The sequence below is a fragment of the Taurulus bubalis genome (assembly GCF_910589615.1).
Source record: "Taurulus bubalis genome assembly, chromosome: 15".
Lineage (NCBI taxonomy): Eukaryota > Metazoa > Chordata > Actinopteri > Perciformes > Cottidae > Taurulus > Taurulus bubalis.
In genome coordinates this window covers 12,753,552-12,781,186 of record NC_136603.1, presented here as the reverse complement: position 1 = coordinate 12,781,186, position 27,635 = coordinate 12,753,552, and the positions used below count along the sequence as shown (strand labels likewise).

The 27,635-nt window shown below is 41.1% G+C and overlaps 5 protein-coding genes across 6 annotated transcripts; 2 read left to right on the top strand and 3 right to left on the bottom strand.

Annotated features, from left to right (window-relative positions):
- Nucleotides 1-171: 171 nt before the first annotated feature.
- On the bottom strand, nucleotides 172-6,417 carry phgdh (phosphoglycerate dehydrogenase; the record flags this gene model as incomplete). Its single annotated transcript, XM_079231219.1, has 12 exons — nucleotides 172-585; nucleotides 1,668-1,890; nucleotides 1,980-2,107; nucleotides 2,343-2,481; nucleotides 3,382-3,534; nucleotides 3,632-3,780; nucleotides 3,863-3,995; nucleotides 4,112-4,210; nucleotides 4,377-4,431; nucleotides 4,512-4,577; nucleotides 4,658-4,809; nucleotides 6,280-6,417. 12 exons carry the CDS (start codon nucleotides 6,415-6,417, stop codon nucleotides 431-433), a joined length of 1,590 nt encoding a protein of 529 aa, XP_079087345.1. The 3' UTR covers nucleotides 172-430.
- A 1,894-nt stretch (nucleotides 6,418-8,311) lies between these two features.
- On the top strand, nucleotides 8,312-11,825 carry cfap210 (cilia and flagella associated protein 210; the record flags this gene model as incomplete). The annotated part of the gene is made up of 9 exons (XM_079230609.1): nucleotides 8,312-8,360; nucleotides 9,306-9,505; nucleotides 9,635-9,808; nucleotides 9,900-10,105; nucleotides 10,336-10,492; nucleotides 10,593-10,732; nucleotides 10,873-11,065; nucleotides 11,198-11,362; nucleotides 11,469-11,825. 9 exons carry the CDS (start codon nucleotides 8,312-8,314, stop codon nucleotides 11,823-11,825), a joined length of 1,641 nt encoding a protein of 546 aa, XP_079086735.1.
- Nucleotides 11,826-12,177: 352 nt separating this feature from the next.
- ppig (peptidylprolyl isomerase G (cyclophilin G)) lies at nucleotides 12,178-18,035 on the bottom strand. Of its 2 annotated transcripts, none has more exons than XM_079230789.1 (13): nucleotides 17,935-18,035; nucleotides 17,339-17,423; nucleotides 16,946-17,020; nucleotides 16,735-16,842; nucleotides 16,388-16,432; nucleotides 16,212-16,299; nucleotides 16,076-16,105; nucleotides 15,826-15,965; nucleotides 15,550-15,730; nucleotides 15,285-15,467; nucleotides 14,645-14,735; nucleotides 14,302-14,429; nucleotides 12,178-13,881 (listed from the first exon to the last, which is right to left on the bottom strand). In XM_079230789.1, the coding sequence occupies exons 2-13, from the start codon at nucleotides 17,397-17,399 to the stop codon at nucleotides 12,897-12,899; spliced, it is 2,115 nt and encodes a 704-aa protein (XP_079086915.1). In that variant the 5' UTR covers nucleotides 17,400-17,423; nucleotides 17,935-18,035; the 3' UTR covers nucleotides 12,178-12,896. The 2 variants fall into 2 exon arrangements, with proteins under 2 accessions (XP_079086915.1, XP_079086914.1); XM_079230788.1 differs by having other exon boundaries at nucleotides 17,896-18,000.
- An 894-nt stretch (nucleotides 18,036-18,929) lies between these two features.
- On the top strand, nucleotides 18,930-23,615 carry fastkd1 (FAST kinase domains 1; the record flags this gene model as incomplete). The annotated part of the gene is made up of 14 exons (XM_079230762.1): nucleotides 18,930-19,276; nucleotides 19,369-19,437; nucleotides 19,811-19,936; nucleotides 20,024-20,422; nucleotides 20,526-20,636; nucleotides 21,247-21,378; nucleotides 21,464-21,950; nucleotides 22,031-22,145; nucleotides 22,223-22,351; nucleotides 22,484-22,615; nucleotides 22,708-22,821; nucleotides 23,036-23,180; nucleotides 23,286-23,400; nucleotides 23,478-23,615. The coding sequence occupies 14 exons, from the start codon at nucleotides 18,930-18,932 to the stop codon at nucleotides 23,571-23,573; spliced, it is 2,517 nt and encodes an 838-aa protein (XP_079086888.1). The 3' UTR covers nucleotides 23,574-23,615.
- Nucleotides 23,563-27,257, bottom strand: klhl41a (kelch-like family member 41a; the record flags this gene model as incomplete). The annotated part of the gene is made up of 6 exons (XM_079230763.1): nucleotides 23,563-24,417; nucleotides 24,514-24,660; nucleotides 25,434-25,619; nucleotides 25,718-25,825; nucleotides 25,925-26,082; nucleotides 26,172-27,257. 6 exons carry the CDS (start codon nucleotides 27,255-27,257, stop codon nucleotides 24,306-24,308), a joined length of 1,797 nt encoding a protein of 598 aa, XP_079086889.1. The 3' UTR covers nucleotides 23,563-24,305.
- Nucleotides 27,258-27,635: the final 378 nt, after the last annotated feature.

Genomic DNA, 27,635 nt, shown 5'->3' with positions numbered 1-27,635 from the left:
CATTGGGCGAAGTCAGGGTACTCACTGGGCAGTTATATTAGAGGTTACATTATAGGCTGTTGTATTGGATTTAATTAGACTGGCAACTTGGTGTAATACCTCCCCTTTAAAATAAAATAAAAGTTAAAGTGTGAAGTTCACTGAATAAAAACACTTACAATACAATTGTTCTTACAGTGACTTAGTAAGTCTACTTTATTTTATGCCTCTGCTTTATAAAAAGGTCAAAAAGCAAACTCAAATCAGCACATGACTTAATTTATTTCTACTTCAACAAAGTGGATGTATAGCATCTAAACACTGGAATGTTATCAAAATACAAGTTTTGAACTGCAAATGTTCAACTTATAAATTGTTAGTTGTAAACACTAAGACCAAGACAGATCAATTATATCAGACACTTTGAGATTCATAGCATTGCTGTCGTCATCTAAATGGTGAGCTGTGCGGCCTCCTTCACCAAAGGCTTCAAGGCAGTGAGGTCTCGCGGGAGAGAGGAGACCCCCACACAATACCACAGATCCCCAGAGCGGTCTGCGGGAGCACTGAAGGACTGAATCTCCACGTCCTCTGTGGCCAGAAGTCCTAAACAAAGAACAATCAACAAGAGAAAATAGGTGTGATTTGAAAGCAAGAAAAACACAGCTATTTAGTCCTCAGGACCAGCTTTCATCTAAATTGAAAGTCTGAAGTCAAAAAACAACTGTGGGAAAAAAATAAAGAATATAGTTTACAGATGTTGTCTCGCTGAAAGCAATGCATGTGTTATTTCGACTTAAGGATTCCTCACCATTTACCACTAGAACCCTCCCTTCAGTTGCTTTAAAGTTTGATCCACAAACACATAACATACTACATCTGCCTGTTCCACTGAGACTATGTTCAATCTTTGAGGAGGGTATGTGGCTCCAGATCTACAGGAATAATGTGTTTGGCAATATTTACTCCATTAAAAGTCAACTTTGAAGAAAATGGGTTTGAAAAGCATCTCCATCAAAATCCAAAGTTACAGATACATACTGAGTGTAGAGTTGATCTGAAACAGGAATGGTGGAAATGGATGCATTTAACAACAAATATGTCTGTGTCCAAAAACTGCCAGAAAATGGTATATCAAATGTAATGTTAAATATTTTAAACAAAACAGTACTGATCATAAATAACAAATATTAATCAGAAGTGTATCCTTTAAATGGCAGCTTGTTTATAATGTCACTGATGTTTATCATGAGAAAAACTAAAACACACAAATTGAATTCATTTTTCGATACTAAAGTCTAGTGGGAATTTGTATTTGTTCACAGTCAATGATTAACAAACAAAATGTATTTTGTGCAGGACATTATTTAAGGGTGTTAGTCTCTGTATTTTGGCGACACTAACGCAGATTATTCTAGATTCATAGTCTGGGCATAGTTAGATGCATAACGCAATCATGAAAATTCAAAGAAAGTTAAAGTGTTTGTTTTATATTTAATGCTTTACGTAGGTGAAACTTTCTATGATCACTTGACATGTCACAAATATATGTTTTCCCTGCTTAAGATCCATCCAGAGTGTAAATACAGAGACCAATTAGTGGTAGCCATCAGCTTTGTCCTTATTCTAACCTTATTTCCCCTGAACATTAATGGGCAATGCATGATTTTTAAATGTATGTTTTTTACCAGCCACTGAGGATAGCAGCTGAGGGCTTGCGGAGGCCTTGAAGAACAGCAGATTCCCAGTGAGAGAGACCGGCTGTCTGAACACACTGTCGCTCAGCTCAAGCAGGACCGGCACGCCACCTTGAACGGAACCACTGGCTTTGTAGCTGCAGCCATTGGCCTCGATCTCCACCTTACACACTCCACTGGCAGCCCCGTCAGAAGCACAGTGGGTCTGGTTTACCTGAATAGTCCGAATGAAAAGGTTATTTTCTAAAGACACCCACCACGTTTTTGTCATGCAACATTTGCAGGATTGAGGTCATGTTTTACCGTGATTCCAGACTCCTTGGCCAGGCTCAGTACGTTGATGAGGTTTGGGGAACAGCCAGGTTCATGGTTCAGCAGTCCAACCAGGACTGCTGAAGTCATGTAACCAGTGGTGGACTTCATGCAATCCCCTGGTTTGAAGAAAACAGCACATGGAGGTAACTGCCACTATGAGCTAGTGAAACATTCTAAAGCAAAAAAGTAGATTTTTTAGAAAAACTGTGAACAGCAAAAAGTGCATCTTCATACTACAATTGCTTTCCTAATCATACCACCAGGGGGAGGAAAAAACTGTTTCAACATTATCTTCCTATTATATGACCCCCCTCTTCAGTTAAGCTACACTGGTTAGACCAGTAGTTTTACCTCGAGTAGTGATTTGGACACGTTTAAACGGTTTCTTCGAAGCGGTGCAGGACTGCAGCACAGCTCCGACTGCTTCTCCGAGTTTGATCAGCTGGTGAGAATCCTGGGAGAACGTGCTGGCCAAAACCGGTGCATTTACCTTCATAAAAAGAAGTAAACATGGAATCAGAGTGCCTTTGTGAAATAAATGTAGTCACAAATTTGGAAAACAGATGGAGTTCAGCATTTTGAGACTTTGCAGTTTCTTCAATCTTCTGATCCACCGTTAGTCCTCCAGTAGATATCCATTTCAAATCCAAACTTTCTTATAATGCTCAAGTTTGGTCGTATAACCAGTTATTGTAAAAATATTTGTGGTCTTTTGCCTACTTTCAGACGTTGAATTCAGAGATGTTAATCAGGCTCAGTCAATCAAATGTGCTCCTGAATCGCTACTCATGGAACTTGTGGTGAGATATATTGTTCCAACTTCATGCCTGAGGTTTTAAACCTGCTAACGCATCCTGAAAGAGAGTTAGCTGATCAAAATCATGAAAAACCCATTATAGTAATTTAACTGGAATTACATGGTATAAGTACATAGTGTGACACACGGTATGACACGCATGGAAATCTATGCTAAGTCCAATATTAGTTGTTGACAAAGCATTTCCAAGCACAAACTTACCTGAATAGAGGATTTGACAAAGGAATGAATTTCAAAAGGCAATTCCAACTTTAAGGTGCCTGAATTGTACATTATTTCCTAAAGCATAATCTAGACTAGTGCATGATGGTTTTAGTCATACTTTTCACATAAAGCTCCATCATGAACTTCTCAGATATTTGTGTTGAAGTCAGTTCGGTTGGTGTTTTATAAAACATAGTTCGGGAACAAAGACCATTATGAACCGGTGCATTGACTTTAAGCACACAGTGAGTCTCCCAAACTTTACTGAAGTGCAGCACAACATTACAGAAGTTACCCTTTAATATATTTCACAACTACAAATCTCAACGAGTGAGAATTGATTTGTTTGAAAAGGTATAAAGAACTTACAGCTCCAACCAGATTCTTGCCTTTCACCATGTCCACAATCTGCAGAGCGATGTCCTCCCCACAGCGAGCCTGAGCCTCCTTCGTACTGGCTCCCAGGTGAGGACAGCTGATGACATTAGGATGGTCGACCAATGGGCGATTCTTAGGAGGCTCCTGTGGCCAAACACAAAGTAAGACGTCGGCTGCTGCAACTCTTTTATTAATATTAATAAGTAATCAAAGAAATAATGATGTGCTCCAATGGTCTTGCCTCAACGAAGACATCAAGCCCTGCTCCTCCGCACTGTCCGGACTCCAAAGCTCGGAGGAGAGCTGCCTCATCAATGATCCCCCCTCGTGCACAGTTCACAACCTTCACTCCCTTCTTGCACTTCGCAAACGTTTCATCATTAAGCAGACCTTGGGCATGAAAAATGTACAGTTGAGAATGCAATCCCACAATTCTTCAGTGTAACTGCTGATGCCTGCATGTAAAACTCACCGACAGTAGAGGGCATTAGGGGAGTGTGGACAGTGATGTAGTCACACTGGGGCCACAGCTGCTCCAGAGACATCTGCTCGACACCCCAGCTCGCAGACACCTCAGTAGGAGTGATTGGATCGTAGCCGATTGTCTACCAAGAAAGAAAAACACATCTTATCGCGTTTGTTTAACCTAATGATCCAAGTAGAAAAGTGTGATTTACACACTGAGAAACGTGACCCATCTTGACATGATCTCTTTACTTACCCTCATGCCAAATGATTGCATTCTTGAGGAGACTTCCTTTCCTATTCTGCCAAGTCCAACTATTCCGAGTACTTTGCCATGCACCTCTGCACCCATGAACTGCAAAATTAGAAACAAAACTATGACCCAGTCCAAGTGTCACAACGGATTATTGATGATTGGCTGAACAATGGAGCTGACCATGCAACAGTAAGCGCTTTGTGTGTCAACCACAAACACGGTCGTTCAAACAGCTCAAGGGGGAAGAACTAAAATCTCTGCTCACCTTTTTGCGATCCCAGTTCCCTTGTTTCATCGACATTGCAGCTTGAGGCACATTTCTGGAAGCAGAATTAAATGAAATGACACTTGTGCAGTACTTCGATGCAATTTAAAAACAGTGCACAACTGCTCATCTCACCTTGAGAGGCTCATCAGCAGAGTACATGTCAGCTCGGCGGCACTGATCGTGTTACCGCTCGGTGTGCTGGAGAAAAGTCTCCAGTTAATGCACAGTACATTATATTAGAACTGCAGTCATAATTTGTGCACAGACTGGAAACTTACTTCATGACAATAATACCCTTTTTGGTGGCAGCGTCAACATCCACATTGTCCACGCCAGTTCCAGCTCTTCCAATGATTTTGAGATGATGAGCAGCATTGATGACATCAGCGGTTACCTTCGTTGCAGATCGAACCACGAGGCCATCGTAGTCCTAGCGAGGTGAGAAAAGCATTAGGTTGATCACATGGTGTTATATATATATATATATCTGTGCATAACTTACCAGCCACGCAAAGTGGCAAATTACCTTCCCTGGTTGTCAATTACTATATGGTACTTTGTTTAATGCAAAGTAGCTGGTCATTTCTGCCACTATGGCACACTATAAACAGACAACATAAGGGCCTTAAAACCATGGATTTTTCTTTTCTTCATCTACCTTCTAGAGGAGTATTTCTTCAGAAATGTAGTTTTAATACTTTTAAATGTTTCAGTTAAAGTATACATAGTATATTGTTAAATAAATGTGCGTCTACTCATGCTTATAACAAACTGAGAGTGCTTTATGAGCCAGCCTGTCTTGCCTGGTTAGTGCCGTTTGTTTGGGCTAATGTGAAAAATGCCTGAAAAGGCCTTGGTCCGCTTCCAGTGCTGACTCCGCTGTTTGTGGTGTGAAAGCAAATGGACCCAAAGGCCTGGGGGATAGCAGATGCATGTGTGTTTTTTGTGTGTGCATAAATTCAGTAGCTTGACAACAGCAGACCGTGAGCTGCAAACAAAGCGATCTCCCGATCTGTGCGAGTGATGGTACGGCCTATATTTATACAAGATCTCTGTGTAACCATGGTAACACGTCAGCTTGTCGAGTGTGGAGATGTTTGTGCTGTAAATATTATTATGGTGCAAAGGCTTCTTTTTATCATGTTTCTCGTCTTACTGGTTTATGATCAGCTATTGGAGGGCCAGTTGCAGCCTAATAATGCTCATAGGGATTGTCTTTTTGTGTGCATGTTCAACACAAAGATAAACAAACTCATAAGATGCTGTAATCTAAAACTGGCAATGAATGAGTTTTGCTGTGGCTAAAAAGAGAGCTCACTTTTGCCCCGGGGTTTAACAGAGTTTTATGCTCAGGCACGATTCCACTGCAAACCACTATATTCCATTTTGTTTGTATACTGTACATTTCCACTGTAACCCATTTGTCCTAGTTTAACTTGTACAGATGCAAATATTTCTGCAAAAATGCACAGCCTCTGCATTAAGATGATAACAGCTGCCACCCTGCTGCACGGTGGCACCCAGAGAAACAAAGTGATGGGATCCCCAGTAAAGTCCGGGATGAGTTGCATCAGCTTCCGAGGGGGGCGGGGCTACATGTACCTCCAATTGTCACATCATGATCCGGCAAATACGTGTCGGCTCAGAGGAGTGCGAGTACAGCACGTAAAAAAAAAGTGCACACGTCGCACAATAAACTTTGTATTAAAAAACAACAACACATAGACGCTACTTCATTTGCAATTTAATATTGAAACACTAGCTTCTTAAAATAATGCGAGCTTCACCGTCTAAACTTTTCTTTTGACAGGATTTGAACACGTCTGCGTGCTGCGCAGGACGAAAACGACACCCCGTGCACGTGAAAGCGGTTATGCAACACTCGAGTGTCCAACTTTACCTTTATCTCCGCCATTAATTCATCTTTTTTCATGTTGGGTTTTTCCGTGACTCGGATGCCATTTTCCTCCAGAATCGCCTTGCAGCGAGGGTCCACACTTTCACTGATTAAGACGGTCTGGATGGAGATGGGGGCCATGTTCGGGGTTTCCTCACTGGGTTGCTGGTTGGTGGGTTGCTGGTTGGTGGGTGACTGGTGATGGTGGGTGGCTGATGTCTCCGCGGCTTGATGGACACAGGGGGTCGCTTTCCCTCTGCTGCTTTTGAATGGTTTTCTCGGAGTAAAGACGGCCCCTTTCAAAGTAAACCCGCCTCTCGTGCGTCTCCTGGTCTGACGTAACTCAAGAGGAGGCCCCTTCATACTGGAGACCAGTTTAAACGAATGCTGGGACCAGTTTGATTGAGTGTCAGGTCATCAGGTCGCACAAGTATTTAGATGTATTGCAAAAATAGCAACATCACAACTAACGTTACACACTGCGTAACACCCTTTATTTAATATATAAGTATTCGTTTTGCAGGAAATGGACCCTTTCAGTGTTATATTATTATTTACTCTAATAGTGGATTGTTTTTACTTGTGCATTAACATGCACACGGCCATTTAATGTTTTAATTTCACTGACTGTATATGCGGTTACCTGAAAGTAATATGTATTGTATACACTCATTATAGTTTATATACAAAGTAATATAGCTGTTTATCTCTGAAGGACAATTATATAAAATGATTAAGAAGCATAACATGGAAATACTTAAGTAAAGGTTGTAAAACACAACAACCATAACCTGTAATTAATTTGAACAGTATGCAACTGTTAATGTTGTACTTTGATACTGCATGTAATCACTATAAACTCACTGTTGAAATCAATTAATCTTCCAAAGAATAACTTGTTAATGTTCTTGTATCTTTGTAAAATGGTTCTTTCCTTCATGTAACAGCAGACCAGGCAAGTCCATTTTTTCTTGCTTAATTTATCAGATGCTGTGCATCACCTGACTCATTAGGCTACACATGACCGACCCCTAATGTGTTTCTATCTGCTTTCACTTCTAGATTTTAAAACACAGGTACTTTGATTGACTGCAGACATTTGTTTGAGTGTCTATACATATGTATATGTGCCACTCAAATGTTTTGGGCTGCTTTCCTGCCTTTACTATCCTGAAAAGGAGTAGAATATAAAAACAAAGGAGGTCTGGAGTCAAGTATGAAGCGGATTTAGATTGTACTTTAACCTTATTCTGGTTTTTAACCTGAGTCATATGAATCCAATTTTGTAATTTTGTTATAGTAATTTAAAGTATGTAAGCCATGATGCACAATACCAGCACCATCAAATTGAAATTGAATCATCCATTTTATTATTTACACGTGTTCATTATCCTACTGTAACATTTCAAAAAGTCTCCTTTAAAAAAGTCCCATGGGGTTGTCCATGTTCTACTATAACCGTGTCTGACTTCCAGGGTGAATGGACATGTTGACACAAAAACAGCATCACATGAATCAACGAGTTTAATTATATTTGTATACAGAATTGTATACATTTTTACATAAATATATATTTATAAACACATATGAATAAATCCAAACGTGATCTGTAGCCTAAAATCTGTAGCCTAAAATCTTTTAGTAGTCTAAAAGATCGGAACTAACAGGAAGTCATTTTTTCTGTGACTTCCTGTGGATACTTTGAAGGCAGCTGAAAACTGTCCGACTTGATCGCAGTTTTTTATGAACGCCTCCTGCTGCTCCCGCCTGCTCTCGTCTGGATTCCAGGCGAGAAGCAGCTCTAACGAACGAGCCTAATGAGGCGCGTGGTGTTCCGGTGTGGAACACGCAGCGCCCCCTGTTGGCCATCAGCGGGAACGCTTCAGACTGGCTCAGGTGTTGCCTGGATACAACATAACAAATACGCACCCGGACAGAGATGTATGTAACCGAGAAATAGTGCAAACTGTGTCAGCGGTTTTAAATAAAATAGTACATTTAAATTGAGTTACTCGGTACTTTAAATCGAGTCCAAATGGCATCGGTGGTTCAGTATGGCCGACGGAGAGGCTCCAGTAAGAGAGGTGAGAGCGTTTATAACCTTTACTGAAGGAAGCTCAGCTCATAGACAATATGTCTTTATATATATATATATATATATATATATATATATATATATATATATATATATATATACACGTGTATATATATATGTGTATATATATATGTGTGTATATATATATATATATATATATATATATATATATATATATATATATATACATATATATATTAGTCTTTAAATCATATGATGTTAACTTTACTATGTTCAGAACAATGTAAGAGTTGCTCTAAAAACACATCACACGTGTAGCCACTTTCAAAAGACAAGAGCTTTCTGTATTACTGTAAAGTATTAATTATTTTTTCCATTTATTCACAGGGTTATAGCCAGGATTTATAAAACACCGAGTAGAAATCTCCCAGTGCAACCTTCCCCAAAATGACCAACCAAAATGTATTTAGTGGGAAAACATATATCTGAATTAGGCTAAACCAATTTAATGGCAGTTTTGCATATATGTATTTAGACCTACATGTGCATATGTGTTGGATAAAACATTATAACACACAAACCATAAACTGATAATAATACAAAAATATGACAACACATAACAGCTGTTTGATAGATGAACATGTGTGATCTGCATTGGTTATCAGAGGGTATACCGGATCATAATCATCTCAGGAAAAGACAAACAAGTGATTATATCAAAAGGCATTTCCTCACTTTGTCCCAAATCATCAAGGGCCACAAATAACATCACTTATGATGTCTGCTATTCAGCCCAATGTCTAATTACAGATGATCTGAAAGAAAGAAATATGCATCTTGTAATCTGGAGAAAAGCATTTACAGTCCTCAACTACCCAAATTACACAAAGTCCCCTTATATAAACTATGTTCTAAATGCAGTGTCTCCTCACAGTACTTTCCTCCTCCTTTGTTTTTTAAATAGGGTCTTCAGCTGAGGAAGGCAGCAGGATGATCCAGCCAGCAGACCTCCAACAAGTCACCGTCTTAACCAAGAGTGAATGGCGGAGGATTCAAGATGAGCTGAACCAGGTTAATAAAGACAAGGAGAGTATGAGAGAGGCAGCAAAGCAGAGGGAGGCCTTGCATTTGCAATCCCAAGAGGTGGTGAAGCTGTGGTCCAATACCATCGCTGTAAGTTGCCTCAGATTTAATTTGTTTTATTAAATTTAGATGTGCTTGTAAGCACAATGTTCTGCTATAAAGAATATTACAAAGAATTGTGCAAAAGGTTGACATGCTTTATGTTGACATTTATCAAAGGGTCAAAGGCAAAAAAAACTAGAGGCATTGAAGATCCGGGAGGAGATTGAAGAGGAGAAAAGGAAACAGACTGATCAAGAAGAGGCCAAATATCAGGAGCAGCAGCGAAAAGAGGCCAATGAAAAAGCCCAACGTCAGATGTTCTATCAAACAGACCGGGTTAAAGGATTACATGTTGGTATCGCTTGAGAATTATTGTCTCACGTACATGTTTGGCTGTATGTTGATGTTTCGGGATAACGCATGATTATCACTACTTCCACAGCGTGCCCTCTTACTGACAGAGGTGCTGACGGAAAGGGAGGCACAGATTGATCTGAAACAAAGAATCAAGAATGCCTGCAAAGATGTCGACAACAAATTACTGGACATGATGAAGACCAGAGAGGATGAAGCCTCGAGACAGGAGCAGGAGAAAGCCCTTCAGAAAAAGCTGGGGAGACAGGCTGCTGCAGAGGACCTAAAACACCAGTAAGTCTCACAGCTTCCCCAACAACACGCTGCAGATGCACCAGAATTATAGACATTTCAAAGATACATATGTTGTATTTTGTCTATTGTATTGTAACACTGCATGAGAATGCACATTTAAAATCCTATTTCGAAACTCAACCGCTCCGTTGTGACGGATTTCAAATGAGAATCAAAGATGGCTTGAGTGAAGCCTTTTGCTTTTTACATGAGATTATGATTCCTTCTAGGGTCAAGGAAAGTGAGCGACTGAGAGAGCAAGAGAAGATGGAGAACAAGAAGGACGGAGAGGAAATCCAGCGCCTTAAAGAGCTCCACCAGCTGGAGCAAAGAATGGAGGAAGAAAGACAAGCAAAGCTGAAGAAATACCTGATGCACGCTCACATGGTAGGGCCTCAACAGAGCAGGTTAACTGCTATTTTTTATAACACACAAGCTTACTACTTTATAGTCAGTGTACTCATACTGTATATTATATCATTTACAGGAACTTGTTGCCACTAGGGACCTCATAAAAGCGACAGATGTACAAAAACAGGAGGCTGAAGAGGAGCAACGGAAACTTTTTCTCTCTGCAAAACAAAAAATGATGAAGTTATGGAAAGAGAAGGAAAAGGAATTGTTTAGGTAAGGCCCGGCAAAACAATAAATACCATCGGCCTTCGTGCTAGCTTCTAGTACACCCAGTCGTCGGTCTTGAACATACAGTGGATCCCTAGTGAATCTTCATGACGATCACACTCGTGAGTATTTCTTTTATTCCTCAGAGAGGCACAAAAGCACAGAGAGACGGTCACGAACAAGCTGGCCGAAACACAGCAGGGTCAAAGCGAGAGAGAGGACCAGAGGATCACGAAGGCTGTTGCTGAGCACGAAGCGAAAAAGGCACAAAGGCAGATGGAGGAGGAAGAGAAGAAGGCCGTGATGTTGGAGTCAATAGCTGCACACAGAGATCTCGTGGTGAGCCGAGTTCAGACGCTGCACTTGCAAAACACAATGTCGATGCAGGCGCTTATAGCTGTGGTGATTTTGCCCGAGGCTCCAGTTGCAGCTAACAAAATGTTCTCCCACCTGTGACACACACTGTTTCAGAGACAAGAAAAGGAGCAGAGGGACCGATCAACGAAACAGAACACCCAAGACACACTTCAGGCCAAGAAAGAGGCCGATAGAATATTCACAGAGAAACAACAACTGAAGACTCAGAGGATAAAAGAAGATGGAAGAAAACTACAAGACTTCATTGTCGCACAAATGGTAACAATGAAACCGTCTCCTCCGCCACATCATTGGACAAATTTGCAATTTTGAGTCGCCAGTTATTATCTTTGTTTGACATTTATCTTTCATCCTTCACATATAGGCTGAAAACAGTGCCAGGCATCAGCAGCTGAGAAGAGACCAACATGAGTTTGAAGAGAAGAACGCAGAGCTCATCGCTGAAGACGAAAACCAGTTCCAGCAGTATTCACAGAACATCATCAGTGCAGCGGCAGAGGCTAAGCAAAATGTGTTTTCACTTTGCAAAGCCACGGCGGAAGGCATCGGACGAGGGCATGGCCCAGTTTCGAAAGGAGTCAAGCCGAGCTACCTCGTTCAGGACCTCACCGGTGCTCAAATGCCCACATACGTCTCTGGTGTCACCCAGGACATTAAACAGTTAAATGAGGCCGACGATATTCAAGACGCAAAGAGGAGACTTGGCTTCATATGGTCGTAGGTCACTGAGCTGGCAATTCTGAGTGCAAAGGTTTAATAAAATCCACAAGGTGTTCTGACAAAGGTGGTGTCTGAAATCACTTCCTCACGCACTACTCCCTTTATAATAGACACTCAGTGTGTTGTGTAAGTGATTAGTAAATTGTACATCAGTTTCACACTTAAGAGTAGACTATATAGTAAATATGGAGTGGCTTTGGACAGTGATACTTTTGCAGTGATATTTTACATGTATGAGTGTTCCTTAGGTACATGATGTAGTAACTGAATGTTTTAGTCTGAATGCTAGTGGCTTGTGTTCATGAAAGCATTTACAAAATATTAAAACAGTTGATTAAAATCAAAGTTGAGCCTTTTAATTCACGGCAGTAGAGTTCTTAAAATCAACTTGCACAAAACACAATTTACACAAATTGATTTCATGTTGTACTTGCAGCATGACATTGACATTTTTTTCTATAAAAACAAAACAAACCAGAGGTATCTCAAAACCGGTTAACAATATAGGATTACAGTACAAGGTCATGGATATCCAAAAAAAGTCATGGATGTACATATGTAATCAAACAATGAGAGGGATAAGCATGCACAAAACTAAAAGTGTTCTCTTCCAGATTGATTGTTGTAAAAATGATTTGACAATCAGACATTTTCCAAAACCTGCATTAAATTACATTGAAAACAAATTTCAAGAGAAAATGTCCTCAGGAAATCCTTCCTCAAACTGGCTGTGTGGCTTCAGCTACACATCAACAGTGTAATGCACTTGATGGGGAACAATCCACAACCCGTTCAGAAGTCCAAAGCTTGCATGATGATACAGGCTGCCATTGTAAGTTTGAGTGGTATTCACATAGTTCTTAATAGTTTGGAAAATGACCATTGACGAACTTTTGTACAATCATGCTAGCTTTGGATGAAGGGTGGAGTTGGATTGTATGCACTGAATGAGGAATGTGAATAAGTCCACTCTAGATGGAACGCTGATGCTGCATACTACATATGTAGTTTTGGTAAAATGGGGACAAACCTCAAAACTCCCAAACTATTCTATTACGGTATCATCACAGGCTCAGTCGCTGTCAGAGCTGGAGCTAGAGCTGCTTTTATTTCTCTTGCTGTTGTTTCGGTCTTTGCCCTTTGTACTATCTGGTCTTGGCTTGGCCGGACTTCTTCTGTCTTTGGACTTGGAGGTGCTATTTGCGTCTCTCCATTTGGAATCTGGACTCTTCCTTTTCTCATCTCTATCGCTCTCAGAGCTGCTGCTCCGTCTTCTCCTATGGTTGGCAGATTCTCTGTCCTTTCTATGAGAGGATCGATCTCTGCTGTGGTCTCTCCTACTACTCTTGCTTCTGGAGCGCCTGCCTCGGTGAGAGTCTCTCGACTTTTTCCTGTCTGGACTTCTTGATCTATGTTCCCTATCCCTGGATGTCCCTCGCTTCTTGTTCTCCCTTTCATTGTTGTGTCGTCTTTCATGACTCCTGCTACGCTCTCTGCCCTTCTCTCTGTCTTTTCCGCGTTTTTCTTCTTTGTCTTTGGACACTGCAGGTCCGCTCCTATCCCTGTTCCTGCTACTTGATCTGCGGCCATCTTTTGCAGTTGGGTTTTCCTTACTTTGGGACTTTGTCCTAGTTCCTTCACCATTTCTTCCTTTGGTGTCCTCTTTCTGCTTTTTGTCAGAGTCAGGACCCTTCATTTTATCTTTACTGTGATCAGACTCTGACTCTTTTTCTTTCTTACTAGCACTTTTGTCTTTGCTCTTTGAGCGGCCTTTCCTGTCATCACTTTTGTGCTTGTGGCCCTTCTCTCTGCTTTTTGACCTCTTGCTCTTTTCTCTGCTTTTGCTGCGGCTTTGAGATTTATCTCTTTTCTTTGCCTTGTGTCTGCTATGCTTCTCATCCTTCTCAACAGTGTCCTCCTCTTGGCTTTTGGATCTATGTGACCGAGTTTTCTTGTCTTTTTTACCCTCAGCTGTGTGTTCATGCTTTGTGTCGGCGGTTCGCCTCTCTCTTCTTGGAGCTTTAGCAGCGTCATCCTTGGCCTCATTCATGTCCCCTCTGTTGAAAAATGGCAGAGTAAATCACAGAACACGACTACTGATAATCAGGCAATGGAATTACGTGACAGCGTTCAATAATGTTCTGCCAATACATTACTCAGAAAACATTTGCTTACAGAACACATGTTCTTGTTTAATGAGACTCATACGCTTTGAAATATAAGTAGTGTCACAATGGCCTTTGCATTTCATCTTATATCTGGGAACATTTCAGGTACCCACCGAGGAAGGTTTAGCCGTTTTATGTCAAACATTTCATCACTGCTCAGCACACTAAAGGAATGTTAAGCCTGTTTGGTTTCTAACTAAGCTAAAATTGTAGATAACATTCTTATCAGTAGTATTGTAAAAAAAAGAAATAATATATATATGCCTACTTTGACATACTCTGTAATGAGTGAAAGTGAAGTATTCTTACTTGTCACCCTTAATCCAGCGCTCTCCGGTGACTGCCCTCATCCTCTGACGCTGCAACTCCTGACGCCAGTGTGGAGGAGTTTCACTGTGCCGATCTCGGGACCTTGAGCGAGACGGAGTCCGATAGCGCTGTTTGGGAGGGATGAAAAACAAATTACTTCTGTTCCAAAAACAGACTGGAAACTACACTGGTCAAGACAGGAATCTTATAAAACTGCAACTAAAAGTTGTATAAATTGTGAAATGAAAGCAACAAGATTTATTCCAATCTGATTAGTCATAATATGAATTGTGACAAAGTGGACAACATGTTAGTTGAGCTCTTCACACTGAAGTCCACCTACCCTTGGACCCCTGCCTTTTATCTTCCTCCCGGACCGTGTCATCGCCAGTCTTTTATTATATGATGACTGAGAATTGTATGTTAGACCAGAACTAGAGAGAAGGATGGACAGGGAAAAAAGCAAGATATGACATTTTGATTAACATGAGCATCCAAATGTTCTCATGACACCTTGTGGGAAATAAGTGAGGAGCTTTTTTGTAAAATGTGTGTAAAAAGCATGCCATAGTTGAGTGGATGGTCTGGTAGTTTACAACACCGCCATGGCCAGCGTGACCAACTATGCAGTCACAGAGGTGGGAACCTCGTAATTATTTCTTAAAAAGCCCACCACGTCTCTGCATTTGAATGACTTGAAGCCCCCTGAAACTGACAGCTATCAATAAAACCACTATTTGTTGGTGAAGCTGTGCCGTTTCAGAAGACTGGAGAAGGAGCGTGTCGCACTGTGGCCTCTCTAGTGTGCTTTGCATGCACAGGCACACCAGACCCGTGTGTTCAGCAATTTTGCACATGAAAACTAAAATTGTACTTGAGGACATACGCAAAATATTAACGTATTCTACAGAAATCTACTGATGCTCGCATTTGTATTTGGGCACACTATGAATGAATCATACCCAATATAAAAACGCTCTCACCTCTCTCTGGGCCTTTCCTCTTTATTCGGCTGAGCCTTTTCAGCCTCCTCTTTTGGCTTCTGGGCCACCTGGAAACTCCTCATGAGGAAACGATTCTCTGGGATGGGTGGAATATCTTCAGGACGTACAGTAGACGTAACCAACTCTTCTTGTTCTTTCTCTTCAGCACTTTCAGCCTCTGACCTAGGAAAGCATTGTAGCTCAGATTAAAAACACTAGCGTACTGTACACTGCAGACAGTGAAAATGTGACAATAAATTGGTACCTTTTCTTTTCCTTCTTCTTCTGTTTCTTTTTTAGCTTTTTCACCTTCTTTTTTTTCTTCTTCTTAGATTCCTTCTCTGATTCCTCAGAATCAGAGGAGGATTGTGACGAGCTCTCAGAGTCGCTGGAGCTGCTGCTGGAACTGGAAGAGGCTCGCTCTTTTTTCTTTTCGTCTTTCTTTGCTGCAAACAAAAGAAAAGAAAAAATGTTCGAAGCAGTGCTCATGAAATCTAAAATGTATTTTAAAAAGGATCAAAAATGCTTCACACAAACTAACCTTTCGACTTAGGGATGAGCTCTCCACAGTTCAAAACTTTCACGTCAGCATATGGTCTACTATTGGGATCCGTTTTCTGGTTTTCCATGGTTTGAACAACCTCTTGGCCAGAAATCACATGACCAAAAACCACATGGACACTGAGGAAATACAGGAGAGTTGAGCTTCAGCTATGTTGCTCTCAGTGAAACATACTGTGTATATCGTGCACGATGCAATGAGAGTTTCAGACCAATTAAGCAGCACTTACCCATCCAGATGTGGTGAAGGTTTTGTTGTTCTAAAGTTGTACAGCAGGCAAAAAAAAGGTCATAAATATTTGTATTGCTTAGGACAGAATTAACTAATAATGCATCAAATCGATAATGTATAGGAATAGGGCTTACATGAAAAACTGTGATCCATTTGTATCTTTTCCCCTATTAGCCATAGACAGCAGGTAGCCCTTGTTGTGTTTAACAGCGAAGCTTTCATCTGGGGGGAAAGGATAATATTGTACTGCCATCTTGACGCCAACGCCGGTTTGGATAACTACTGACAGCTCTGACAGTGGCCTCTTTACCTTCAAAAAAGCCTCCATAGATGGATTCACCTCCTTTTCCATTTCCTATGACATAGAAGGAACAAAACATGAGAAAGGGAGCTGCTATAGGAATGAGATTTATGACTTAAACTTATGCTGATTATTCAAATACATTTGGTTAGGTTGGTGTTAAGATTTGTTGATGCATTCTTTTAGGTGCTGACGTGCCATGGGTATGTGGTATGTAGCAGGTAAAAACGTACAGCCCTGTGATGCTATTAACAGAGAGACTTGCAGTCATTAACTAAATCTTCAGACTTAAATTATATGGACTTAAAGCATAAGTGCACAATTCACATCTTTATATTCAAACTGCATTAACTCACCTTCGCTGAAGTCTCCTCCTTGAATCATAAAGTCTTTTACAACTCGATGGAACAGACATCCTTTGAAGTGCAGAGGTTTCATAGTTCCTTTGCCGATGCCCTTTTCACCTGCATTAAACCAGTCAGTTATCAATATTTCACTGTGCAAGAAAGTAAAATGTTTTCTAGCATTTTGTGTGTGTTTTCACAAGAGTTCAATTTCAGTATTTACCTGTGCAGAGGCATCTGAAGTTTTCACATGTTTTGGGACAGGAGTCTGAAAACAATTCAACCACAACTCTGCCGACTGCGAAGAAAGAGCACTGTTAGTTTTCTTTTTCATGGAGAGAAATTACCTTCAGCGGTCAGTTTATTGAGTTTACTGGCTAAAACCAATGCAGTTTGAAACCCTCCTGCCCGCCCCATTTATCTCAATGATGGTAGACTAAATGTTATATAAATATGTGTGTAGTATACAACTCAACAGTAGCACAAAATATATCCCAACAAAATGAGCACATTTAAACACATCTTTAACCCCACCCCCTCCCCCCAAAAAACTGGACAAAATTGAATGAACTGACAACTGAGTGAATGTATTAGGAAGTAGACATGTCTTTCTTACCGAGCACATTACTGATGCCAATGTCAAGAAAGCACCGAGCGCGCTGCACTTTGATCCCCATGATCACATCTACTGATCAAAACACCTGAAGCGAGAAACACAGTAGCACTTTAGCATAGCTCAAATTGAATGAATTACATCTTTAAATGCTCATGAAATCCTTTCCATGCACAATAAATCGGGCGTTGGCTGTAAATGATCCTCATAACATATCAAACGCACAACGTAAACGTGTTCGGCACCGCTACGACGACAGCTGGTTATAAACAGCGAACGTCGGCTAATGTTAGTTTCGTTTTTCTATCACTAAGCTAGCTAGGTTAGCTCCCGTGAACTAGCAACGCGTTTTAAGTCTCATGAAGAAGAAACGTGTTTGAGTGTATCGATCACAACTGCTCGCGCGCAAACACTCGCGCTCAGGGTTCTATCGTTATGGTTCCACACACACAAACGGTCACCATTACGGTAGGCCTGGTTTTAGCATTAGCAGACAACATGTTAGAGGGATTCTTCTACTTGACGTATAACATGCAATTTAGACATATTTAACTACACACATGTATCGCCAAGACGTGGCTAATGCGGAATCACGTCACCTGGAAACAAAACGAGATCACTCCATACAGCGAGCTGCTCGAACCAACGACGAAAATTAACTTTCATTCAGTATTGGGTTCACTGTTTTCTAAAGATGGCGCGGCTCGGACGTCAATGCATTTCAAGAATCGTGCGCCAGTGAACGCAGCCGGGCACGTAGCTGTGCAAGATCGTAGGCAATTATGCCCTGAGATTACCCTGTCAGGTACAATTTTTCACAGGCTGCTCGTCATCCCAGTCGGTATTGTTACGTTTGGATAGTTTGTTTTCTCATTTAATCAAAGAAACAAACGATTTCGATTAAACAAACTATCAAAAAGTACACGGATCCGACACGGCAACTGTGTGCCTGCTGCCTGAATGACAAAACCCAGGGACCCAAAAACCTAAATCCTCCTCACGTCACGAGCTACGGAAGGGAAACATTGTAGCACCCATGCTGACCTGATGCTGACTTTGAATGAGTGATTCTAATGTCGTATTCTGTTAATGTTATATATATATATACTGTTTGCTTCTCTATAATCTAAATAAATATATATTAGAATCGAGCGACGAGGGCTATGGGATGTAATGTGATCTTTTCTCCACGCACGTGAATACCGCGTTACACAACTGTACGTCGCTACTGGCAGCTCATCTCACCGTAGTGACTACGTAACGTTAAAGAGAAGTTACATGAAATAACATGTAACGCTCTGAACCCGAGGTCAGCATGTCACACTGAACTAACTGTCATGCAAGTGTTGTGCATGTAACTTTGAGCAAAACATAATTTAAGACATTGTGATATTTGTTTAAATATTGTAATGGGTGTCTTTTATTTTTTTTTGTCTCCAGGTTTTTGAAGGAGCACCTCACATATCCTCCCTCCAGACTGTATTGTGGGTGTGATCTCAGCTGGCTAAGGTTACCTGTTGCTTTGACGTTGAGCTGCACGGTGTTCACCGTGTTGGTACAATGAAGACCCCCAGTGCATACTTAATTTGAGCCGATGTCTGCTGTAATGCTTCGGGTCCGGTGTGTGAATTCCTTCCTTCGGAGGCTCCTTCATGGGGGGGCAGTGAACCGAGACCAGGTTCTGGAGCAGCTGCGGGTTTGCTCGGCTGAAGACCAGGTGTTTGATGTGGTGGGCAAGAACAAAGCCAAGCTCACAGTGAACCATGTCAGCAAGGCTGTTGGGATGCTGTGGCAGTTTCAGAAAGAGAAGCCACAGATGCTCAGGACTGTGGATCTCATCAAGAGGCACCCGCAGTTCTTGACTCTGAGGGTTTTGGCGGAGAACAAAATTGCTCTTATGGATGATTTGATGTTGGTCGACATGCTTTACAGTTTCCTCAGGTACATTAAGACACAATCGAGTTCAAGTCTATGTGTGTATTGATATCGTATAATCGTAATTATAACATGCTGTATTATTGACCATCCTTTAGGTTGAACGTGGATCAACATGACTCCCTTGTTCAGCAGTTAGTTTCAGAAGCTTGGCTCAGAATAGACAGGTATGATTGCATTACATTGTTTTCAGCTGATGGGATGCAAGGCTGTAACTATCATTTTCATTATTTAATGATATGGTATCAATGACCTGAAGAAAATATTTTTTCAATTAATATATAAAATACCCCAAAATTGTGGAAAATTGGAAAAAAACTTTCTTGTTCCAACCAACAATCCTTAAACCATATAAAATATACAATTATGTAAAATAGAGAAAAACAGCAGATCTTCGCATCAAAGAAGCTGAAAGCAGCAAATGTTTGCTATTTTTTCTTTATTGGTTATACAATAGATGACTTGCTATCACATTTGTAGGATTAGTTGTCTGATTGTTTCAGCACTTATGAGATGTTACACAAATGTGGATTTTTGCAGATTTCCACTGGCATCGCTATCCAAGTTTTCCATCTGTTTGAGTGATCAGCACCTTCAACACAGTCCTCTAATGGGCCACATCACCGGTATTGTGGATCAGAGGTTGTCTTCCATTGATGATGCCAGGTTGGTCAGGAGACAGGATCAAATGACAAATATGTAATCAAATTCAAGATCTTCATATTGTGTATTGACACTGGTTGTCTTTCCCAGGATCCTATCTACACTGATGATTAGCGTGTCGTCCCTAGTGTCCCCCCGGCTTCGGGATGCCCTCATTAGCCGGGCAGACCATCTCTTAGAAACCATGGATCCATCAAATTATAATAACCCGCGGAGAGTGGTGCAATTCCTGCGCAACATCAAGCACAGTAACCGGCCTCTGCTGGACAAGTGCAACAGGATCATCTTGCGCAACCTTCCCAGACTGGACGCAGAGAATATCAGCATCATCATGGGGCTGTATCAGTCCTTGCAGTTCAACAACTGTGACTTCCGGCTTGCTGTCAAACAACGACTAATGGAGCTGATTGATTCGAGCGCCGATCCCTTCTCCTTCACCAAACTATTTGTCGCTCTGGCGCCGATGGCCAGCCAGGAGCTCAAAGATGGGTGTGTATCATTATCAATGGATTGATCCATAAATTGAAATCTGAACCCATTTACAGCAGTTCTTGAGTTTCACATGTCTCTTATTTAATGTCATCCCTCTCAGGCTGGAAAACACGGCCCTCCTGTTGGCGGACGAGCTCAGTGCACATCAGGCTCTGGCAGTCGCTGAAGCTCTAGAAGAGACTCAGAGCAGGAATCTTAGCTTATTGAACAAGTGAGTTCATATCTCTGCCATATAACAACAATGTATCTGCCAATATCAACCTATTGCGGATATGTCAATATTACCACATATTTCAGCTGAAAAGTAAATAGAAATGTTAGTACATGAATGACAAAACCAAGATTGATCAAATGTTCTTGACTTTGGAAACAGGCCCATATATAGAAGCCCCTCTGATGCGTTCAATTGTGTTACATTCTCTCCAGCAGATGCTGTTTTTTCGTGAAACAGATCTTTCTATAATTTTTTACAAGTTTCTGAGCACTTAAAGGATGTCTCGCTCATGTCGTGTTGAGATTGAAAATTCATTCTTGACCTTGGAAACAGCTGTTTCTCACCACAAGGTGCATTCATTTAACAACAGTGTTTCCATTACATAGTTTGGCATTCAGAAAGCTCTAAAAAGTGTATTTTGTAATTGTAAAATCTCCCACTCTTCTTGTTGCCATTTTATTGTTTTACAAATCTAACTACAGGGATCCTTAGGGATCATAGTATTGTGTATTGTATTTGTTTATTTGAAAAGACAACTCCCCACCGATGTATATCAATATAAGTTAAATATTTTGTCAAATGTAATTATTACTAAATTATTTTCCAGAATTGCATCAGTGGTCCAAAGGAATCTTCATGTCTACAAGCCAGTGGAGGTGGCCAGAATCACACAAGCCCTTTTTCTGATGCAATACCAGAACCCCGAACTCTTTACTAAACTACGAAACATTTTAGTCAAGTAAGTGTTTATTTAAGCTAAAGAGGACATTCCGCTTTACTTTTTGATGGAATAAAATGTAGACCGATTACACTTTATCTTGCAGATTTTTGGAGCGCAGCGTCTACCCCTACGAAGTGACCATGTTGACCCGCGTTCTGTCCATGCTGCCCTGCCCACGGCTGGACGAGGGCGTGATTTCCCGGGTGGATGCGGTGGTGACCCAGTGCAATCTCAATGACCTCAACACCATTTCTCATGCCGTTGCCAAGTGGGTGCGTAATGATCCCTCCTACCGCCACAACACTCCCAGCAAGTACGTCCGTCTCCTGCAGACCATGAACCGCTGCGGGCACGAGAGGCTGCAAACGGCCGACCGGCTGGACTTGGTGCTGGAGGAGCTCAAGTACATTTCGGGAGAGTGGTTTGAGGAGATGCTGCTGGAAGAGACGATGGTCACGCTGAAAAGGATGATGGACCAAATACACTGGACCAATGTGCCTGAGTTGGCCCTCTTCTTAACCAGAATAAATCACCTCTGCCCTCCCCTGATGGACCGTATCGCCAGCGTGGCTATTAAAGACATTAACAAGGTGCCCTAAGAGACGTCATCACATGTTAAGTCTGCAGTAATTAAACATATTAACTGTATTTTTTCTGTTTAATTTTTCAGATTCACCACTCTGCAACATACGCCATCTTGCTACCGTTCTCTATCTTAAATTATGATGCAGAACAAGCAGACGAGTTGTATGATGTTTGCATTAAGCGCTTCATTCCTCATATCAGTAAGTCAATCAGTTTTACGCATTTGTGTACTTTTTTATTTCGAGCTTCCACCAACACCTGTCTTTTGTGTTTGTAGGCTCCTTTGACCCACATCTGCTCGTTCTCATGGCGTACACTTTGTCTGTGGCCGACTGTTTTCCCGAGGAACTCGTCAGAGAGATTTTCAGTATAGACTTTCTGGGCAAGCTGGATGCCCAATTAGAAAGTATGTCTCCACTTTGCTTGTGTTTTGAATTATCATTGTTTTGTATGCATCGGTAGCAAAATATTCACCTTGAGATGTAGTCACTTCACACCTCAATAGAACCAACGTAACTGTTGTCCTTTCCTCTTCCAGCTCTCCCCGATGCCCTCAACATGCGGACCAGACTGCGCCTCATGGAGCTCAATCGCGCCGTGTGTCTCGAGTGTCCCGAGTTCCAGGTGCCGTGGTTTCATGAGCGCTACTGCCAGCAGTTGCAAAAGAAAGGTAAAAAGAAGCAGCGAGAAATTATTTATTATTATTTTGATGGGTGTGTAAAAATTTCAACAAATCACAAATCTATACCCTTTTTTTTCCAGGTAATGGCACTGTCAGTCCTGTGCAACAGCAAATCCACAAAATGCTGGGTGAAGTTCTCGGTGGCATTAACTGTGTCCGAGTAGCAGTTGTGACTCCATATTTTTACACCGTAGGTGAGTAATATTCGGAAAGCTCTGTATTAAATTTGATCGCACATTTTCTATTCTGAAATAAATTTATATGCATGCCAAATAACTGCTAAATACAAGCCTTAAGGTAACCGTGACATTATATTTCCATTCAGTCAAAATCTCCACGTACTCACCCCGAAAAAATTTAATATATTCTCAGGACAGAAGCGTCATGTGACCACGTTTTCTTTTTCAGACTTTGAGTGCACACTGGACAAACACCTTCAGCCGCTGCCCTACAGCGAGCCCAGCACGCTGCAGATCTCAGACAGAGGACAGGTTCACTGGGGGAAAAGCTCAGTGGAGAACATCCGGGATGTGCTGCCACCTGGAGCTCAGCGGTAGGGACACATTAAACAAACATTGTGGATAAAAAAAAAAAGATGAATAAGTAGATCACTCAGAAATGAAATGTGTTTGACATCCTGTTTTCACTTGTGACTCAGAGTTGCTGTGGACTTTCTTGATTCCAAGTCCTTCTGCAAGAACTCTCCACGGATGAAAGGCGAAGCCCTGATGAGAAAAAGACACCTTGAAATTCTGGGATATCGTGTGGTTCAGGTGAGAAGACATCATTTAAAATTGCATGTGCTGTTGGACAAATTGAATCATATTAAATGTCCGTGACACTTCTACAGATCCCTCACTTTGAATGGAACTCGATGGAGCTTTCAACACCAGATGCCTGGAAGGAATATCTAAAGAAGAACATATTCAGGGAGCTCTCTTCTTGAAGGCCTTATTTATTGAACAATGGAAGTAATGTTGCATTCGACACTTTGACACACTTTTGAGTTCTGGGTTGGAGACTTTTCAGAATGATTGATTATGTTTATGTATATCAAATGCTCCCTTTAGTCACATGAATCTACCTCATTCATGTTAAGTGAGATTGTGTACTATGTGCTTTTGTATTGCAATTTGTACTTCAAATGAAGTTTCAAATAAATATCCAACATTAATAGGCTATTGTCAGTGTTGCTCAAACAACATAAATGTAACATTTTTCGCTATCATGCAGTTTTCTACAATATTTATGGGCTTCAATAATATCCATATTTTATGAGCTGTGTTAAAAACAATCTAAAATACAACAAGCAACTAGACACAGTAAGCCTGTATGAGATGATATGGTAATTCTGAAGAGACACAAGGTACATGATATTCACTGAAGAAGGAACATTTTCAGGTTAACAGAAACATGAATGTCTATGCAATCCTTCAACTTTGTGGAAGTGATGTGTTTTAGTAGATCAGAATCAACAAAGTCTGGTCCAAATGACAAGAAAAAAGCCAATTAAAACCATGATACATTTCATTAAACCACTCACAGAACAGGCAAAGGGGACATGTGTTGCATTAAAATGTTGAATTACAAGAACGAGCCACTCAATAAGAGCATGTACATAATAGTTTGCCTACAGCAATGGCGTTAATAAAGTGCCTTGTCTGTCCCTGGATTGTTGTCACATTTTGGGCATTCGGGCTGCATTCAGACGCATGGTCACACAGGAGGCACCGGCTGCATAACGCATCTCTCTGATGATACCAGTCCACTGTTTCTTGTCTTCTTCATACCTGGGGAGACCGTGAAAACATGTCATTATAATACACTGCTGATGAGATTGGTTCCTAACAAATGTATGGATTTAATGCAACAAAATCAACACATACTGCCAAATGTCGAGGATTTCACTGGGTGCACACTCTTTGTCCTCGTTCACCACCATGGCAAAGCCTCCTAGAGTGAATAACTGCCCTCCGCAGCTCACCAGGTTGACGGAGCTCCTCTCCTGGGGCATCTCTGTCAAGGGTGACCACCTACAACAAGGTTGAAGCTGCATTAATGTGACATCTCATTTTGTTTGTTCTTTATTAAAGGAATATAAAAAAAACATATACTGTATATCTATTATACAAATAATATGTATATATTTTTTCCCGTTTTTGTCTTCTTCTATTCTTTAATGTCTTTGAAATTGAGCAATTTAAGGATGAAAATAAGTTATCTTCTAAGATCCTGAATTAATTCACGACTTCCAAAATTTGTTTTAATTTGACATAAGAACATACATATTGCTACTGATGGGCGGTACAAATTTTATTAACAGGCAATATATTTATTTTTTGTATAACTTGATTAACTTTTAATATTGACAAATATTGAGTCAAAGTGTGTTTTTACATATTTTTTTAATAAATTGACTTTCAAAATATGAAAAATTCCTAATCTTATAATCTATAAACACTTGCTTTCAGGTTATAATTTTCCAGACTGCCTTTTTGTGCACAGCGGACCGGAGTAGATCCTGAAATTTGCAACCGCATTCACTGTATTCAGAATCAATTTGGAATCAATTGTGACCTCAATAAAAATGTATTTGGATTGTGAGATTACAAAAAATTCCCACCCCAAAGGTTTAAAAAGCTGCAATATTTGACTGAAACTCATTTGAACATGGTTAAGTTACATCAATAATTAAACTTTGATTGGGAACAACCAAATAAAAATTGGTATTAGTAAATACTAATAACCAGCCATGCACAACACTTGATTGACTTAATAATAATAATAATAATAATAAGGCACGTACTTGTTGGTTCCAAAGTCATACGTTTCACATGCAGCTATGAGGCCTTCCTCATTGACTCCCCCGGCGACAACAATCATCCCGTTGTGGATAACTGCCCCAAACATGGATCTGGGAGTTTTCATGGAGGCCACCTCCTTCCACTCTGATCTCTTGTGGTTGTATGCAAACATCTTATTGGTTGCTTTACTTTACCAGGGAGACAAATATGATTCCAAAGGAGGGTTAGTGTAATCGGAAAATCATAGTTTTACTTAATATGAAATGTTTTGCCATTTAAATCTTACTTGTCATCCGTTTTTCCTCCAATACAGTACACCAGCCCGTTCTCAGAGACCACACAGTGGCCGTGAATATTCATGGGCAACTTTTTAGTTTGAGTCCACTTCATTTTTCTAAAAAGGGTAGACATTATTTAAACAATAAATATTGGAGCTTTCAATGAGACAAATCTACTGAACGAGCATATCCAAGACGGTTGGAACTAAACTTACTCAGTGTCGTAGCACATGACAGTGTCATGAGACTCATCGGACTGTAAGTCTTTTCCTGCGACAGCAAAGAGGAGATTTTCACAAATACCCACAGCAAACAAACACCTGGGAGAGGGCATGGGGGGCAGAGCGACCCATTCAGCACTGAGACTGTCAAACTGAAAGACACATTTTAAGATATTTTGAAAAAACAAAAGAGGGAATTACTTTTGATGTTTCCAGCACACCTGCAATGTAATCTTTATACCTGGTAGAGGTAGCACTGCAATGAGTTTTCTGTGTCCTCTTCATCAACAAACAGTCCTCCCAACACATACAGGATGTTGTTCTTCGACACCACACTGACGTGGTTTCGGGGGATCAGCTCTGACATTGCAGCGAGAAAACATTCGTTCTCCTGGGTGTCATAAGCCACGCTCGCAGTGTCATTCATCATCAGAACCATGTCTTTGGTATACATGCCATATCTGCGCTTATCATTCAGATAGCCGGGCAACGTTCCCTCCTCTCCTTCCTCATCGTCTTCTCCCTTCTTCTTCTCGGGCAGCTTTCCCGCAAAGGCTTCCTGAATGACTTTGATTTTTTTAAGCAGCTCAGGATCACTCTTAATGAGGTCATCCTTCTCCACCTTCTCCTTGAAGTACTTCTCTGGGAGTAAACGGAAACGAATGCACTCAAAGGCCTCCTCTAAGGATTTCACCCGCTTCTCTTTGTCTTTTCTGATCCACCTCATGAGGGTCTCAAACACCACTTCCTCTTTTTCTACATTCAATGTATCAGCTCCAATAACGGCAAAGAGTTCAGGTGGAGAGAGCTCTAAGAAGTCCCCATCCTGGACTATGGTCTCAAACCGATCTGCAATGTACTCTCGAGCTGCCAAGGCCAGTCTGGCGCTGCTCAGCATCAGTCCCAGCCTGTAGATGGAAAGGCAGTTTTTCTTCGACAGCCCCTTCTGGAGATAATTCACACAAACTGTGAACACTGAGGGGATCTGGAGGCGATTGGCAGCGGTCAAAACATCCTGCACATTGTTTTCATTGATATCAATCTCTGCTGAGTACATGTAATTTACAATGGCCTCCATCACATTGGGATCCATGTTCTCCAGAACAACCTCCATTGTATCCATTTCCTTGCCATCTGCTGAGAAGTACAGCTCTCGAAAATAAGGACTACAGGCTGCCAGTATGAGGCGATGGCAGGGGATGCTTCTGTCTCCAACCTTTAGGACACAGTCAATTAACTTGTTCTCATTCAGGAGCTCTTTCAATCCATCCTGCAGCAAAGTGCTCTGAAACAGGCGGAGATCCTCCCTCATGCTTTGGAGATCCATTCTTTTAGGACAGGCAGTGGATGGAGGTGTTCCCGACAGACCGTGCGGGCTGGTGAAGACAGAGAACTATAGGCAGCCAGGTCTGAAGTTACTTTAATATAACCGTGCCCCTTCTAAATATAGCCAGCCACCCCATCCATGAAGAATTCAAGTTGGCCAAACAGGAGAGCTCACACAGCTGTCATAGAGTAAAAACAACTGTGGAGCCTTGTCACCCTGGTGATTCGTAACAATATTGTTGTATATGGCCACAGAAATAACCTATGATCTTTCAATTTAATTTCCCCTTGTCTATCTTATGAGGTAAAATATATTATTTGAGAGAAAAACAGGTTAAACATAAAGGCAGGACTATTTGTTCCAGCTCTTCATGTATTC